Source organism: Oncorhynchus gorbuscha, linkage group LG12, assembly GCF_021184085.1.
Source record: "Oncorhynchus gorbuscha isolate QuinsamMale2020 ecotype Even-year linkage group LG12, OgorEven_v1.0, whole genome shotgun sequence".
NCBI classification, from domain to species: domain Eukaryota; kingdom Metazoa; phylum Chordata; class Actinopteri; order Salmoniformes; family Salmonidae; genus Oncorhynchus; species Oncorhynchus gorbuscha.
The window spans coordinates 40,784,038-40,801,825 of NC_060184.1; the positions used below are offsets into that span (position 1 = coordinate 40,784,038).

The 17,788-nt window shown below is 45.1% G+C and overlaps 1 protein-coding gene across 3 annotated transcripts in view; it reads right to left on the minus strand.

Moving 5' to 3' along the window:
- The window catches only part of LOC123991013 (otoferlin-like), a 157,913-nt gene that overhangs the window by 28,020 nt on the left and 112,105 nt on the right, over positions 1-17,788 (minus strand). For all 3 annotated transcript variants that reach the window (XM_046292118.1, XM_046292117.1, XM_046292116.1), the window contains exons 8-18: positions 17,716-17,770; positions 5,573-5,704; positions 4,129-4,191; positions 3,568-3,652; positions 3,274-3,433; positions 2,925-3,111; positions 2,495-2,681; positions 2,007-2,230; positions 938-1,046; positions 576-780; positions 43-163 (exon numbers count right to left, since the gene is read on the minus strand). In XM_046292118.1, the coding sequence (XP_046148074.1) occupies positions 43-163; positions 576-780; positions 938-1,046; positions 2,007-2,230; positions 2,495-2,681; positions 2,925-3,111; positions 3,274-3,433; positions 3,568-3,652; positions 4,129-4,191; positions 5,573-5,704; positions 17,716-17,770 (1,528 nt within the window). The remainder of the gene's footprint in view (positions 1-42; positions 164-575; positions 781-937; positions 1,047-2,006; positions 2,231-2,494; positions 2,682-2,924; positions 3,112-3,273; positions 3,434-3,567; positions 3,653-4,128; positions 4,192-5,572; positions 5,705-17,715; positions 17,771-17,788) is intronic.

Consider the following 17,788-nt stretch of genomic DNA (forward strand, 5'->3'; position numbering starts at 1 on the left):
ATACTGCACAATGGTGCACATTCAACATGAGTGATTACTGACCAGTTTGTCAGCGATCTTGTCCATGATGTTGGAGTTGTAAAGTCTTCTCCTCTGGTCCTGCCACCAGCTCTTGATGTAGATACACGGCTTCTTCTCAAAGTAGGGCAGGTGGAAGTAGTTCCTAAAGTTGGGCACAAATCAAATTAAACAACCTTTTCTAGGCTGTGTAGAACAGATGTGATCCTGTCAACTCTTATCTGACAGGGGAGAGGAAGAGAGTTGACATTATCAGAGTGCTTCAGAGAATGAGATCAATGGAAACTGATTTCTTTCATATCTCTCTTTTTTTTCATGTTGTACCGTGCACCATGCTATTTTAAAATTTTTATTTTTTTTTATTAATCTCCATTATCTTATGTTAGAGTATTTTGGTATACATACTGTAGCTTATTCTATGAATAAAGAAGGCCAAGTGGTACACTGACTTTTTTGAGTTGTGACACCCCATCAGCAAAACAATATTTCTAAGCAGAACTAAGGCTTTAGGGGTGACCCAGGAGGACCCCTGAGCCTTGAACCCCTGCCCCTCTGACCTGTCTGTTATGACAGGTTTCATGGGTGGGGAGGAGGACACAGACACCAGGTCCCCATCATCATCTGCCTCGTCTTCACTGGAGTTCTGCTGGATCAGCTCTGACTCCTCCTCATCACTCTCTCCTCCTCCTCCTTCTCCCTCTTTCTTCTTCTTCTTAGCTGCCGAGGGCTTGCTCACTCCATCTATCTGGTTGCCGTAGTTGCCTGGGAGAAGGAAATGGGGAAAATAAAGTAGTAGAATTGTATGGTTGTGTTATTGTTTGTTTATTTACATGCCAAACATACAAATCATTGAGTACTCTCTTTTTAGACAAATACTTATGACAAGTTATTACTGTATACCCTTGAGTGTAGTACTTACCTATTGTGACCTCAAAGCTGATTGGCTTATCACCGATCTTCCTGTCGATCATGGTGGCCTCCAGGAAGGAACCAAACAGAAAGAATTCCTCTATTTTCCCTGTAACACTCTGAACGACAGAATGAAGAAGACAAAGTAAACAACCGAATACAAATTAAAGGTAGAACCAACCCCCATTTGACCTTAAACTCACACACACACACAGTATGCTAAATAAACAAATACAGTCTCAGTTACCGACAATGTATTTTTTAGTACTGATTGAGATGTTGAGCACATTAGGGTTTGCCTCGTTAATCTCTCTCCCTCTCCTATAGGCTAAGGGGTGATAGCTACACCTGCACTTGGCATATAGTCAAACTGATATGAACAACTTACTGCACCCAAGGGAGACATTAGGGAGGCATTAGCTAAACAAAGAGACAGCTAGGGGACAGTTGGGAAAGCTAATGTTTAGCCTGGGGTAACACTGCTAACTGATTTCCCTAACGGCCAGCTAACAACTTTAACAGCAATATAATGTCAATGCAATGCAGTATAACAACAGAATGGAGACATCTAACCACTGACTGTATATGGCGAGGTCAGGAGGTCATAGGCAGGGTCAAAGGGCAAAGCTGAAGACGCGTAGGGTTTTATGTATATTAACTGAAAAGATTTGGGGATACTCAATAGTTTGGCAGTTTCTCCCAATAGTCCTATGCCTCATAATCAGAATGAATGGGGATGAGAAAGGTCATGTAAGGTAAATATAATGGAAAGTTTGAACATAGTGGTCTTTCTGTAGCTCAGTTGGTAGAGCATGGCACTTGTAACGCCAGGGTAGTGGGTTCGATCCCCGGGACCACCCATACGTAGAATGTATGCACACATGACTGTAAGTCGCTTTGGATAAAAGTGTCTGCTAAATGGCATATATTATTATATTATATATTATAGTACTGCAGTGTGAGGTGTGAGTCAATGACAGCCAGCCAATGTACACTCCCCTTTGAAAGGAAAAGCCAATGGCACTCACCTCAGACATACATGGCAAGCAATGAATAGTCACCACCCAATCAGCACTCACCTCTGAGATGTTAGAGACAGGCTCCACCTGCACCTCGGTGGAGCTTACAATCTCAGTGGAGGTGGTGTCCAGGATCTCCACGGCAATGGAGATGAGGAGGCGGGCCCTGAAGGACACGCCTTCCCCCAGCCCCTCATTCAAGTCCTGGTGCTCATCCATCAGAGTGTACTGGCGGGTGGAGCCATACATGTTGACCCAGGCTGGGCCCATGGTGGGCAGGAACCCTGGGGGAGGGGAGGAGGGATGGAGGATGACAGGAGAATTCAACAAAGAACAGGGTCCTGAGAAAGGATATTGCCTGTGTGGTGTCGGCAGGAGCAGCAAACCATTGTTGACTTTCTTTAATCATTTGGGTCAAAGCCCTCTAATGACTTGGTGAAAACGACTGACGACCAAAATGACTAATGTGCTACAATAAGATTGGATTGACCCGATGTCCTGGCAATATTCGACCTTTGAGCTATGGTTGGGGGCGGATAGGACCTCACCTTTGTCACCATCATTGGCGATCTTTCGCAGGTCAATGAAGTGTGTTCCTATGGCGACGTCGTTGACTTTGTCGGAGTCTCTTATCTGGACCTTCATGCGTTTGCAGAGCGGAGGAAACATCTCAGTGAAGACCACCTGCTCATTCCAGATCGGCTCATAACTACTCTTCTGGACCGACGTCTTCCCCTGGAGGAAATACCATCAACATACGCCTGGATTGGCACCCATTCAACTCTTACACTGACACTTCATATTATGCAAATGTATACTGTATTTATAATGGGGAATGTGATCCATTATGTAATGCTGTTTGTCTCTTTTGTTTATCAAGTAAAGAAATAAAACAGACAGTTTCAATAAGACAGTTTCAGGTTCATGGTATGGAGAAGTCAGGACCTCCTGAGTAGTGGGTGGCTGTAGTGGACCTACTCTCTGTCCGGCGAAGAGCACTTGTACGTAGGGGTCCACCAGGTCTCTGTTCTCCCCTATGAAGGCCTTCTTAACGTTGGCCATGATGCTGGTGTTCATCTTGGGAAGGCCCTCAGCGCGGTAGATCTTCACGTAGAACCGTGCCCACTGCCTCTCCAAGGGAACACCCTCTGGAAGAAGGAGGTTCCTGACCAGAAACAAAAGGTTGAAAAACAGTTGTACGCCTGATTTCGTCTCAACGTAACCCCTTGATAACATTCTCCGGACTTTTTTATTTAACCCCTGACCCCCCTAAACATTGTATAACCCATCTACAAGATTCTATTGCCCGAATAAAACATTCTCTTACCCTTCTATGTCGTCTTCATCAGTCTCGTTGGCCTTGTGGGGAGTCTTGATGTTGTCCCCCTTCCCCACCACGGCGATGTCACACTTGATGTAACCTTTGCAGCCGGCCGTGATGTCATCAGGGTCAGACAGTGTGGCCCACTTGTGGTAGAATTGGTGCTCTGTGACAGACAAGTATCAATCCAAAAATCCAAACCATTCTTTCAACCACTTACAGAAATTAAAATAATTCTAAATATGACCACGGCAACCATCAACATCTCCCATGTGCCAGTCTCAGGACCTTACCACTTACCAGGCTGGGAGTAGACTGTGCCAACATCCAGCTTGAAAGTTCCAACTAAGGTGCCACTCCGCAGCAGGTTCTTAGAGTGGATCACCTGGTGAGAGAGAGGAGAGGAGAGGAGAGAAGAGAAGAGAGGAGAGGAGAGGAGAGAGAGAGAGAGAGAGAGAGAGAGAGAGAGAGAGAGAGAGAGAGAGAGAGAGAGAGAGAGAGAGAGAGAGGAGAGAGAGAGAGAGAGAGGAGAGGAGAGGAGAGGAGAGGAGAGGAGAGGAGAGAGAGAGAGAGAGAGAGAGAGAGAGAGAGAGAGAGAGAGAGAGAGAGAGAGAGAGAGAGAGAGAGAGAGAGAGGAGAGGAGAGGAGAGGAGAGGAGAGGAGAGGAGAGGAGAGGAGAGGAGAGGAGAGAGAGAGAGAGAGAGAGAGAGAGAGAGAGAGAGAGAAGAGAGAGAGAGAGAGAGAGAGAGTAAGGAGTAAGAGTGTGTGGGAGAAGAATAAAATGTTGATTTCATGCTCAAAGGCTGTTACTATAAAGAGAACGATTGAACGTCTGTGTGTGTGTGTAGAAGAGCCACTTACGGAGAGCTTCAGGATCTTGTCAAACATGACATCTGGTGGGACGTGGAAGTCAAAGACAAAATACTGTGGGGAGAAGAGAAGGCATAATGTGATGTGACAGATACAGTAGCCTTACTTTCTGTCAAATGACTCATGTATTGTATGATCATTCCATTGAGTTCAGTAGATTCAAAGGTTGAATTGAATGAATCAACCCCTGAAGGATTCATTGGTCATGCCACACAACACGTTTCTACATGCCTGATAAGGCTGGGAATTGCCAGGGACCTCACGATACGATATTATAAAAGCAAATCAAATTGTATTGGTTGCGTACGCACATTTAGCAGGTGTTAATGTGTTTGTGTAGTGAGAGGGAAAAAGAAACCCGCACACTGTTCTTGCTAGTATCACTGCTCTTTAATAAGCTTTACATATCGGCCTCAAGGCCTTTGTTTCTTCTTTTTTTGTCATCTTATTCAACTTATACCTGCAAAAAAAGGTAGCTCAGATGTCGGAGTGTATTTTGAATCATGAATTGCGGGTGTAGTGAAATGCTAGTTTTCCAAGCACCCAACAGTGCAGTAATATCAAACAATACACACAAATCTAAAAGTAAAAGAATGGAATTAAGAAATATTAGTATGAGCAGCGTTGGAGTCCGGAGTATGAATATATATACTGTATATGTGGTGTATAGACATTGTGGACAGTATGTGGATACTTATGTGCCGATATGGTATGTATTGCGATTCTCATGATTCTCACGATTCTATATGTATTGCGGTTCGATACAGTGATTTCAATGCGATTCGATGATCAATAAATAAGGTCTGGTGCAGAGGGACAAGAGAGAGCCATGGAGAAAATGAGTTTTGATCAGCCATGGAAATAAAATAGCTGAAAATACATTCCCTATTTAGAAAGAAGATGGAGAGCAGGCTATGAAGGAAAAAATAAATAAATAATAATATTGCGATATTGCCAAAACAATACGACATGATATATTGTCCAAAATAATACCCCGATTTGTAACTGTATTGTGTCCCCCCCCCATCACTAATGCTTGAGTTGAATAACCAACAGAATACAACCAACAATGATCAAATGAACATTCTTTCAGCATTGGATGAATCCATTCACGTCCGGGTGAATTGAATCGAATACAAGGGGAATTATTACAGACTAATGTCTAGCAGGATCAGGACACCAACTGAATAATGCTTTGACGCTTTGCTCAGCCTCCCTCTCGTGAAAGAAGAGTGTAATGTGCATAGCTCAAGGCAGAAAGGATTCCTGTTGAGCCCAGAGCAGAGGCTTTGATCTGAACACAGCCAGGCTGGTGCTGGAGCCTCTGAACTGAGACTGGCTTCTCTTCCCACTTTTTCTACTCAATTATACACAATGTAGAAGAGAGAGGGGATGGGGAGGGGAGGGAGAGCGGGAGAGAGAGAGATGCACTTACCTCATTGTAGTAGGGGCAGTTAGTGGACTCCTTCATGGAGGTGTACTTCTTGTCGTCCCCAATCTCCACACAGACCACAGGGTCCATGTTAAGGCCAACCAGCTGCCTTGCCTCAACGACTGTGATGCTAATCTAATGGGACATATTAGCATTAGGGTTGCAAAGAAACAGAACATTTTCTGGAAAACCCAGGTTTTTCGGAAATCCTGCTGGAGGATTATCAGAATCGGGAGGGAATAAGCATGGAGGGAATAATTAAATTCCAAAACATTCCACCCAAATGTGAATGAAAGTACCATAATAAAAGGGTACGTCGTGAAACAAACAAGATGACAACTCAGACTGGAGGTTTAGACTACAGAGGCGACTTCTGTCCCTCAGGGTTAATTATCCCTGCTGTGAACATCTCAGTCGGTGTGCGCTGTTGTGGTTCCTGGTCACAGAGACTGGTACATTACTGTATCTAGGTCAGTTTGCTGTTGTTAGCAGGGGAGTTTATGCAGTTTGCAGTTAGGCTACGTTAATGAGCTGTTAGATTCTGTTCTTCCCACCCAGCCTTCACACTATCCTCTAATTGTATCCTTACTGGAGCGCTTTTTCTTTCCTCTCTAATAAACCCCATTCCTCCATCCTTCCTTCTCTCCTCTCTTCTGGTGAAAAATGTGTTCACTATGACCTTACCCTTCACCAATTCTGCTGTGAGTCCTGAGTCCAAGCCAACAACCTGCACACAGCATCCAGTCGAAGCTATTAACTGCCTTTTCTCTCATGTCTTCTCTCTCGGGAGTGCGACATGGGTCCATGTGGAGGGAGCATGGAGAGACTTTTCTCATGCTGCTGGTGTACTGGTGGGAAAATGGGCAAGGCATAATGGGCTGTAACGGACAGTGGCGGCCCAGGTGAGAGACATTATCAAGGGCCATCCACTTTGAAACGAACTGACGAACTGAAACACTATCTGAAGCAGAACATGAAGAAATGCAGAAGAAGATTGCCAGGAAGGAAGGGGGTGGTCAACTGTGCCTGTAAATTGATTTAGGGTTGCCCTAAACTGTTTATTTGGGGTATCATTATTTTGGAGGTCTACACACTAGGAAGCTTATTGTGATTTAGATTGAAATGCATTGAGACACCGATCTGTCATTAACAAACCACTAAGTTGAGGGTCTTGCATTTGCGTGATAGACTCAAAGTAAAGCACGAAGGACTGTCATTCGGTCATAAATTTGGGTTGTATCGCTATTATGGGGGCGGTGATACTAGGGGCTTCAATTTACCATGTTATCATAATTCTAATGTTAAAGTGCATCAATACATATGGCTTTATGGATAATACAGTACAATTGACATGAGCATGTTTAAGTATGTTTATAAATATATACAGTACCAGTCAAACGTTTGGACACACCTACTCATTCAAGGGTTTTTGTTAATTTTTTACTATTTTCTACATTGTAGAACAACAGTGAAGACATCAACATTACAAAAGAACACATATGGAATCATGTAGTAACCAAACAAGTAGCCACCCTTTGCCTCGATGACAGCTTTGCGCACTCTTGGCATTCTTTCAACCGGCTTCACCTGGAATGCTTTTCCAACAGTCTTGAAGGAGTTTCCACATATGCGGATCACTTGTTGGTTGCTTTTCCTTCACTCTACGGTCCAACTCATCCCAAACCATCTGAAATGGGTTGAGGTTGGGTGATTGTGGAGGCCAGGTCATCTGATGCAGCACTCCATCACTATCCTTCTTGGTCAAGTGGCCCTTACACAGTCTGCAGATGTGTTGGGTCATTGTTCTGTTGAAAAACAAAAGATAGTGGGACTAAGCGCAAACCAGATGGGATGGCGTATCACTGCAGAATGCTGTGGTTGCCATGATGGTTAAATGTGCCTTGAATTCAAAATAAATCACTGACAGCGTCACAGGCAAAGCACCTCCACACCAGCACACCTCCTCCTCCATGCTTCACGGTGGGAATCACACATGCAGAGATCATCCATTCACCTACTCTGCGTCTCACAAAGGCATGGTGGTTGGAACCAAAGGACACATTTCCATCGGTCTAATGTCCATTGCTCGTGTTTCTTGGCCCAAGCAAGTCTCTTACTTTTATTGGTGTCCTTTAGTAGTGGTTTATTTGCAGCAATTAAACCATGAAGGCCTGATTCACGCAGTCTCCTCTTAACAGTTGATGTTGAGATGTGTCTGTTACTTGAACTCACTGAAGCATTTATTTGGGCTGCAATTTCTGAGGCTGGTAACTCTAATGAACTTACCCTCTGCAGCAGAGGAAACTCTGGGTCTTCCTTTACTGTGGCCGTCCTCGTGAGAGACAGTTTTATCTTGGCACTTGATGTTTTTGCGACTGCACTTGAAACTTTCAAGTTCTTGAAATTTTCCAGATTGACTGACATTCATGTCTTAAAGTAATGATGGACTGTCATTTCTCTTTGCTTATTTGAGCTGTTCCTGCCATAATAAGGACTTGGTCTTTTACCAAATAGGGCTCTCATCTGTATACCACCCCTACCTTGTCACAACACAACTGATTGGCTCAAACGCATTGAGAAGGAAAGAAATTCCACAAATGAACTTTTATCAAGGCACACCTGTAAAATTGACATGCCTTCCAGGTTCATGCATACCTCATGAAGCTGGATGAGAGAATGCCAAGAGTGTGCAAAGCTGTCATCAAGAAAAAGGATGGCTACTTTGAAGAATCTCAAATATAAAATATATTTTGATTTGATAAAATATTTTTGGTTACTACAAGATTTAGTATGTGTTTTGATGTCTTCACTATTATTGTACAATGCAGAAAATGGTCAAAATAAAGAAAAACCCTGGACTGAGTAGGTGTGTCCAAACTTTAGACTGGTACTGTAAAGAGGACTCATGGTAGGGACTAATGTGTTATGGGTTAGATGGAATGATTTATGTGCAAATGTATTTGTAACCGGAGGCTAAGTTCACTGTAGTAGTAGCATCACATCTCCTGCAGAGTGGGCCAAATGATAGGTGACCATTGCTGTATATTCATACCCTAGGGCGAGGGTATACGTTAAGTGATTGCCTTGTGTGTGGTGATGAAGCATGTGCTGATGTTTAATTAAATTGTTCCTGTCCTCTTCTGAGAATGAACTGCACTATGTGCAGGTTTGAAACTCAATGACTGAGGTCTTTTACAATTGTAATGTACTAATGTAAGGAAGTCTTTCCTTTTCCCACTTTCCAAATCATGTTAATGCTTGTTTGATGAAAAGCATCAACTGGCGCACAACAAGGGAAAATGATTTAGTGTAGAGGTGCTGATTAGCAGGGAATAGACTTTAAGCTATAAAACAAAGAAAGTCGCACACTCCATATATAAAACCACCTAGTAATTTGAAGGCACAGTGATGCCGACACATTGGCATTTTGTTACCCAATAAAATACTGAGAGGTAATACATATGGAGTGTGTGACTCTCTTTGTTTTTAATGCCTGTTTGATGAAAATGCTTGTAAGTATCTTTCCATTAGGTTGAGACTTAGTCTCAAAAGGGAGGAAATGTCACGAAAAATGACACAATTAGACATACTATACTGTTTTTACTTAGATAATTATTTTATTTTTTTGCTGATGCAGGCTTGTCTTGTGTGACTTAGTCATAAGTCTGGGCGTACAGATAAGAGCCGGGTGCGACCGCAATATGTGACATCCCGTTTGTACTATCTGCTGGAACTTCTTTCATAAACCATGTTCCCCATCCCTGTTTGCACACATCTGCTAACTGCCACATAGACAAAGAGGTTGGACTTTCTATAAAAGCTGAGAGCCAACTCTGTTCGTTGGGCATTTAACTCTGAACTATGAGTGATTGTTGATTGCTCCATTTATTGCTAAACTTACAATAAAGGTTGTTGTTTGAAGAATATACAGTCTCTTTATAAAATTTCCAAGACATCAGTTATCTTACCCAAATTAAGGGGATGATGGTGCAATCTTTGTGAGAGGGAGGGAATATGATTTTATTGGTCCTCAACTAATGGCTCAGACACTCAGTTAGCCCTGAGTTAGCCTGCAGGTTAGTTCTGAATGATTCATTGCCATATACATTTACCTGGCTAAAAGGTGAGCCACTTGCGTGGTACTGGTTATCCCGAGTTGAACTCAGAGTTGACCAAAGTGACTCAAACCATGTAAGTAATATAGGGATCAGGAGCAAAGACCAATATTTATACCAGGACATTGGTCCAGGGGCCCTTTCTCAAATTGTAAGAAACTCAAGTAGAGTAAACTCGAGTACAGTACCGCACAGTAGAGTACAGTAGAGTAGGGTACAGTACAGTAGAGCACAGTACAGTACATTATATAATGGGTGGGTCTAATCGTGAATGCAGATTGGTTAAAACTGCATTCCAGCCTGTGTCTATTCCACAGGTTACCACCGGCTAAATCTATGCCATTAAAATGCCTATTTACTCTGTTCCATTTGACTGCGCAATCCACTGTCTCATCAGCCCAGCCAAGCAATTTATAAACTTGATCTCCACTATAAAAAGCATCTAGACTTTATCTCACATTTCCTTTAGACTATCATTTTGTTTTCAAGAGCAGAGATTTGTATAAACCTTGCTGTCTGTCTCTCCAACATTTGCAACATTGTTTCAATATTTACATTTGATTTCCAGCTGTCCTATAGTAATGAATGTGTCGGGAGTCGGGATAAGACAGACAGGCAGGGAGCGTTTCTCAGCCAGTCGAAATCATGAAACAGCTGACATAATTTCTATGGATATATACAATGAAATGTCAATTGAAGAAAGGTTAAATGAAACAAAGTGCAGCTAGTTTGTAGTATTTCTATTGTCAGTTTGACGGGATTGTGTTAGCTGTGTTGTTGGCTAGCTCCTCTGAACAACAGTGTCCTGATGAGTAAGCACATGTTCTATGCTAGGCTAATTGTGCCTCATTAGGTCATTGTTATGAATGTCTCCAAATACATGCAGCTTAAACAAATGCAAATGCAGCTACTTTGCTGTTATTTTGGCTGCACTTTTTGACGTGACTGTAAGTTAGCCGTAGCTGGCTAGCTATAAAGCAAGGGATAAGAATGTTGCCAGCCAGTATGACAATAGAACATTTAGAATGAACGACTGGGTCACATCCAAAGATACTGTAATGACCTGACTAGATCATAAAGGAACAATTGTCCAGACAGAGGTTTGAGTTTACGAATTGACGGTTTATAAACCCAACTTCACACAAGCTACTGTTTGGCCATAGCCCACGCCAAATAAATGAAAGATACCCCACAAGCCAACCGTGACCTTTTCTTGTGAAGCCCAGATGTAAGAGAGAGAACAATGGCTAAACCTGGTCTTAACTTCCAATGCTCCATCCCCCTGCCCAACCCCCCTCCACGCCACTCCGCCAACCACCAGGATGCCCGGCATCAGAACATTCCAGGCATCCACATGATTGGCATATAGCTGGTTGATTGGCATGTCGGACCCCGCGAACACTGGTAAGTACAACACAACCCACTAATAGCCTACCACATAACACACCGCTGTCTGTGCGGGTCGCTACAATACTGAACAAAAAGACTGAACAACTGGGTCGCGTCTCTAGGAACGGAACCGATACAACTAATAATTACCAATAATTATTTGAATATGTTGGTAACCCGTTGTATAAAAGTGATAATGCCCTCGAAGCCGGTGCCAATATATCCTCCAAACACAGGCTTCTCTGGCATTATCACTTAAGTAGAACACAGTACAATACAGCATATTACAGTAGAGTACAGTAACGTCATGGGTTGTGATTATGGTCCATTGTTTAGCTAGCTAGCTACATGACTTAACAAAAGACTCCACTCTAATTTTGGCAATGTACTGTATTTTCATTTCAAGTTAAAGTGTACTGTTAGCTAGCTAGCTAACGTTAGCTGGCTGGCTCGCTAACTAACGTTGCATCATGCGTTGGTATTCATTGTTTACCTAGCTAGCTATCTAGCTACATTTCTTAAAAATACTCTCGTCTCAGTGTGCCAAAGTGCAGAATAACTGATGCATTTTTGAACACTCAACACCCGTTGAATATGTCTAGTGTCAGTAAACGTTGGCAACAAAGCATCATTCAATTGTTGCCAGCAGCACATTTACAGTCACCAACACTCTGGATAACATTTTTAAAAAGTCTAACCAGCTCTGCTAGGTCGAGTAAAATGGTCAGAGTGGGGTGTTCTCTCATTATGTTTCTGAAAGTAGCTAGCCAATGTTAGCAAGGTAGCTTGGGTGCTTGACTGTAGTTGTGAGGTCACAACTTTCGGAACAACTCTACTTATTGGCCAGAGCGTCCAGTGTGCGCTCTGAACGCGATAGGACGAGTAATGTTAGGGTGAGCTGTTCTCTCTCTCTCTCTCTCTCTCTCTCTCTCTCTCTCTCTCTCTCTCTCTCTCTCTCTCTCTCTCTCTCTCTCTCTCTCTCTCTCTCTTAGATCTCTGGAAGTAGCTGGCAAGTTCGTACAGAACGCACGGACCAAACCTTAAAGAGATGGGTGGGGCTAAGGCTTAAGAGGGTGTGAACAATGCTTTTGTCATGTTTTGTCATTTATTATCTTGTCTTGTCCCTGTGCTTCCCATTCTATTCGTTTCCCTCTGCTGGTCTTATTAGGTTCTTTCCCTCTTTCTATCCCTCTCTCTCCCCCTCCCTCTCTCACTCTCTCGCTCTCTCTTCTCTCTATCGTTCCGTTCCTGCTCCCAGCTGTTCCTATTCCCCTAATCAATCATTTAGTCTTCCCACACCTGTTCCCGATCCTTTCCCCTGATTAGAGTCCCTATTTCTTCCTTTGTGTTCCGTTCCTGTCCTGTCGGTTCCTTGTCTAGAATTCACCGTGCTGTGTTTGTGTATCGCCCTGTCGTGTCGTGTTTTCCTCAGATGCTGCGTGGTAAGCAGGTGTCTGAGTCTGTCTGGTTCAAGTGCCTTCCCGAGGCAACCTGCTGTTCACCTGCTGTTCAAGATCGAGTCTCCAGTTTGTCCTCGTCATTTCGAGTGAAAGTTGTGTTTTTTGTTTGTATTTACTTTACTGGATTAAAGACTCTGTTTTCGCCAAGTCGCTTTTGGGTCCTCTTTCACCTGCATGACAGAAGGAACCGACCAAGGAATGGACCCAGCGACTTCAGACGCTCGTTACACTGCCGTCGAGATCCAAGGAGCCATGCTCGGCAGACACGAGCAGGAATTGTCTGCTGCTCGCCATGCCGTGGAGAACCTGGCCGCTCAGGTTTCCGACCTCTCTGGACAGTTCCAGAGTCTACGTCTCGTGCCACCTGTTACTTCCTGGCCTGCCGAGCCTCCAGAACCTAGGGTTAATAACCCACCTTGCTACTCCGGGCAGCCCACTGAGTGCCGCTCCTTTCTCACGCAGTGTGAGATTGTGTTCTCTCTCCAACCCAACACATACTCTAGAGAGAGAGCTCGGGTTGCTTACGTCATTTCACTCCTTACTGGCCGGGCTCGAGAATGGGGCACAGCTATCTGGGAGGCAAGGGCTGATTGCTCTAACAAGTTCCAGAACTTTAAAGAGGAGATGATTCGGGTTTTTGACCGTTCAGTTTTTGGTAGGGAGGCTTCTAGGGCCCTGGCTTCCTTATGCCAAGGTGAACGGTCCATAACGGATTATTCTATTGAGTTTCGCACTCTTGCTGCCTCTAGTGAGTGGAACGAGCCGGCGCTGCTCGCTCGTTTTCTGGAGGGACTCCACGCAGTGGTTAAGGATGAGATTCTCTCCCGGGAGGTTCCTTCAGATGTGGACTCTTTGATTGCTCTCGCCATCCGCATAGAACGACGGGTAGATCTTCGTCACCGGGCTCGTGGAAGAGAGCTCGCATCAACGGTGTTTCCCTGCTCCGCATCGCAACCATCTCCCTCCTCTGGCTCAGAGTCTGAGCCCATGCAGCTGGGAGGGATTCGCATCTCGACTAAGGAGAGGGAACGGAGGATCACCAACCGCCTGTGCCTCTATTGCGGAGTTGCTGGACATTTTGTTAATTCATGTCCAGTAAAAGCCAGAGCTCATCTGTAAGCGGAGGGCTACAGGTGAGCGCAACTACTCAAGTCTCTCCATCAAGATCCTGTACTACTTTGTCGGTCCATCTACGCTGGACCGGTTCGGGTGCTACATGTAGTGCCTTGATAGACTCTGGGGCTGAGGGTTGTTTCATGGACGAAGCATGGGTTCGGAAACATGACATTCCTTTCAGAGAGTTAGAGAAGCCTACGCCCATGTTCGCCTTAGATGGTAGTCATCTTCCCAGTATCAGATTTGAGACACTACCTTTAACCCTCACAGTATCTGGTAACCACAGTGAGACTATTTCTTTTTTGATTTTTCGTTCACCGTTTACACCTGTTGTTTTGGGTCATCCCTGGCTAGTATGTCATAATCCTTCTATTAATTGGTCTAGTAATTCTATCCTATCCTGGAACGTTTCTTGTCATGTGAAGTGTTTAATGTCTGCCATCCCTCCCGTTTCTTCTGTCCCTACTTCTCAGGAGGAACCTGGCGATTTGACAGGAGTGCCGGAGGAATATCATGATCTGCGCACGGTCTTCAGTCGGTCCCGAGCCAACTCCCTTCCTCCTCACCGGTCGTATGATTGTAGTATTGATCTCCTTCCGGGGACCACTCCTCCTCGGGGTAGACTATACTCTCTGTCGGCTCCCGAACGTAAGGCTCTCGAGGATTATTGTCTGTGTCTCTTGACGCCGGTACCATAGTGCCTTCTTCCTCTCCGGCCGGGGCGGGGTTCTTTTTGTTAAGAAGAAGGACGGTACTCTGCGCCCCTGCGTGGATTATCGAGGGCTGAATGACATAACGGTTAAGAATCGTTATCCGCTTCCCCTTATGTCATCAGCCTTCGAGATTCTGCAGGGAGCCAGGTGCTTTACTAAGTTGGACCTTCGTAACGCTTACCATCTCGTGCGCATCAGAGAGGGGGACGAGTGGAAAACGGCGTTTAACACTCCGTTAGGGCATTTTGAGTACCGGGTTCTGCCGTTTGGTCTCGCCAATGCGCCAGCTGTTTTTCAGGCATTAGTTAATGATGTTCTGAGAGACATGCTGAACATCTTTGTTTTTGTCTATCTTGACGATATCCTGATTTTTTCTCCGTCACTCGAGATTCATGTTCAGCACGTTCGACGTGTTCTACAGCGCCTTTTAGAGAATTGTCTCTACGTAAAGTCTGAGAAGTGCTCTTTTCATGTCTCCTCCGTTACTTTTCTCGGTTCCGTTATTTCCGCTGAAGGCATTCAGATGGATTCCGCTAAGGTCCAAGCTGTCAGTGATTGGCCCGTTCCAAGGTCACGTGTCGAGTTGCAGCGCTTTTTAGGTTTCGCTAATTTCTATCGGCGTTTCATTCGTAATTTCGGTCAAGTTGCTGCCCCTCTCACAGCTCTTACTTCTGTCAAGACGTGTTTTAAGTGGTCCGGTTCCGCCCAGGGAGCTTTTGATCTTCTAAAAGAACGTTTTACGTCCGCTCCTATCCTCGTTACTCCTGACGTCACTAGACAATTCATTGTCGAGGTTGACGCTTCAGAGGTAGGCGTGGGAGCCATTCTATCCCAGCGCTTCCAGTCTGACGATAAGGTTCATCCTTGCGCTTATTTTTCTCATCGCCTGTCGCCATCTGAGCGCAACTATGATGTGGGTAACCGTGAACTGCTCGCCATCCGCTTAGCCCTAGGCGAATGGCGACAGTGGTTGGAGGGGCGACCGTTCCTTTTGTCGTTTGGACAGACCATAAGAACCTTGAGTACATCCGTTCTGCCAAACGACTTAATGCCCGTCAAGCTCGTTGGGCGTTGTTTTTCGCTCGTTTCGAGTTTGTGATTTCTTACCGTCCGGGTAGCAAGAACACCAAGCCTGATGCCTTATCCCGTCTGTTTAGTTCTTCTGTGGCTTCTACTGATCCCGAGGGGATTCTTCCTTATGGGCGTGTTGTCGGGTTAACAGTCTGGGGAATTGAAAGACAGGTTAAGCAAGCACTCACGCACACTGCGTCGTCGCGCGCTTGTCCTAGTAACCTCCTTTTCGTTCCTGTTTCCACTCGTCTGGCTGTTCTTCAGTGGGCTCACTCTGCCAAGTTAGCTGGTCATCCCGGTGTTCGAGGCACTCTTGCGTCTATTCGCCAGCGCTTTTGGTGGCCGACTCAGGAGCGTGACACGCGCCGTTTCGTGGCTGCTTGTTCGGACTGCGCGCAGACTAAGTCGGGTAACTCTCCTCCTGCCGGTCGTCTCAGACCGCTCCCCATTCCTTCTCGACCATGGTCTCACATCGCCCTAGACTTCATTACCGGTCTGCCTTTGTCTGCGGGGAAGACTGTGATTCTTACGGTTGTCGATAGGTTCTCTAAGGCGGCACATTTCATTCCCCTCGCTAAACTTCCTTCCGCTAAGGAGACGGCACAAATCATTATCGAGAATGTATTCAGAATTCATGGCCTCCCGTTAGACGCCGTTTCAGACAGAGGCCCGCAATTCACGTCACAGTTTTGGAGGGAGTTCTGTCGTTTGATTGGTGCGTCCGTCAGTCTCTCTTCCGGGTTTCATCCCCAGTCTAACGGTCAAGCAGAGAGGGCCAATCAGACGATTGGTCGCATACTACGCAGCCTTTCTTTCAGAAACCCTGCGTCTTGGGCAGAACAGCTCCCCTGGGCAGAATACGCTCACAATTCGCTTCCTTCGTCTGCTACCGGGTTATCTCCGTTTCAGAGTAGTCTGGGTTACCAGCCTCCTCTGTTCTCATCCCAGCTTGCCGAGTCCAGCGTTCCCTCCGCTCAAGCGTTTGTCCAACGTTGTGAGCGCACCTGGAGGAGGGTGAGGTCTGCACTTTGCCGTTACAGGGCACAGACGGTGAGAGCCGCCAATAAACGCAGGATTAAGAGTCCAAGGTATTGTTGCGGCCAGAGAGTGTGGCTTTCCACTCGCAACCTTCCTCTTACGACAGCTTCTCGGTGAGTGGGGGGGTACTGTCATGTTTTGTCATTTATTATCTTGTCTTGTCCCTGTGCTTCCCATTCTATTCGTTTCCCTCTGCTGGTCTTATTAGGTTCTTTCCCTCTTTCTATCCCTCTCTCTCCCCCTCCCTCTCTCACTCTCTCGCTCTCTCTTCTCTCTATCGTTCCGTTCCTGCTCCCAGCTGTTCCTATTCCCCTAATCAATCATTTAGTCTTCCCACACCTGTTCCCGATCCTTTCCCCTGATTAGAGTCCCTATTTCTTCCTTTGTGTTCCGTTCCTGTCCTGTCGGTTCCTTGTCTAGAATTCACCGTGCTGTGTTTGTGTATCGCCCTGTCGTGTCGTGTTTTCCTCAGATGCTGCGTGGTAAGCAGGTGTCTGAGTCTGTCTGGTTCAAGTGCCTTCCCGAGGCAACCTGCTGTTCACCTGCTGTTCAAGATCGAGTCTCCAGTTTGTCCTCGTCATTTCGAGTGAAAGTTGTGTTTTTTGTTTGTATTTACTTTACTGGATTAAAGACTCTGTTTTCGCCAAGTCGCTTTTGGGTCCTCTTTCACCTGCATGACAGCTTTGTGTAGACAAAGAAGGGTGTTATACTGAAATAATAGTGTTAGATAAAAAATAATCACGAATTGCTTTATTTTCAAACATTAAGTTTAGGAGTCAGGTTTGGGACAGCCACCTGTACAAACAATGACATTGTACCACGTTAATTTAACAATATGTTTGTTATTGCCTAGAAATGAATTAGAACATACCATGATTTAAATAAATGTCCTAATTTTGGAACTTAACAGTTACATTTTTTTTAAAATTGCGCCTATTACTATGACTGAACCTGCAAAACAACACATGTTTAGAGTGGCAAGTAGCCTAGCGGTTAGCGTGTTGGGCCAGTAACAGAAAGGTCGCTGGATCAAATACGTGACCTGAAAAATCTGTCAATGTGCCCTTGAGCAAGGCACTTAATTTGCTCGAGAGGTGCCGTACTGCTGTGGCTAACCCTCTAAAACAACACATTTCACTGCACCTATCTGGTGTGTGACAATAAAACATGTTTTTGTTTTTTAAAATATATTTTTTATTGGGGGGGGGGGGGGGGATTGGGGTGGATTCTTTCCCTCATCTCACCTGGTAATCCACAGGCCTCCCAGAACTAGGCTCCATCTTGATATCAGGCTTTGATCTGAGAGAGTCAAGGCAC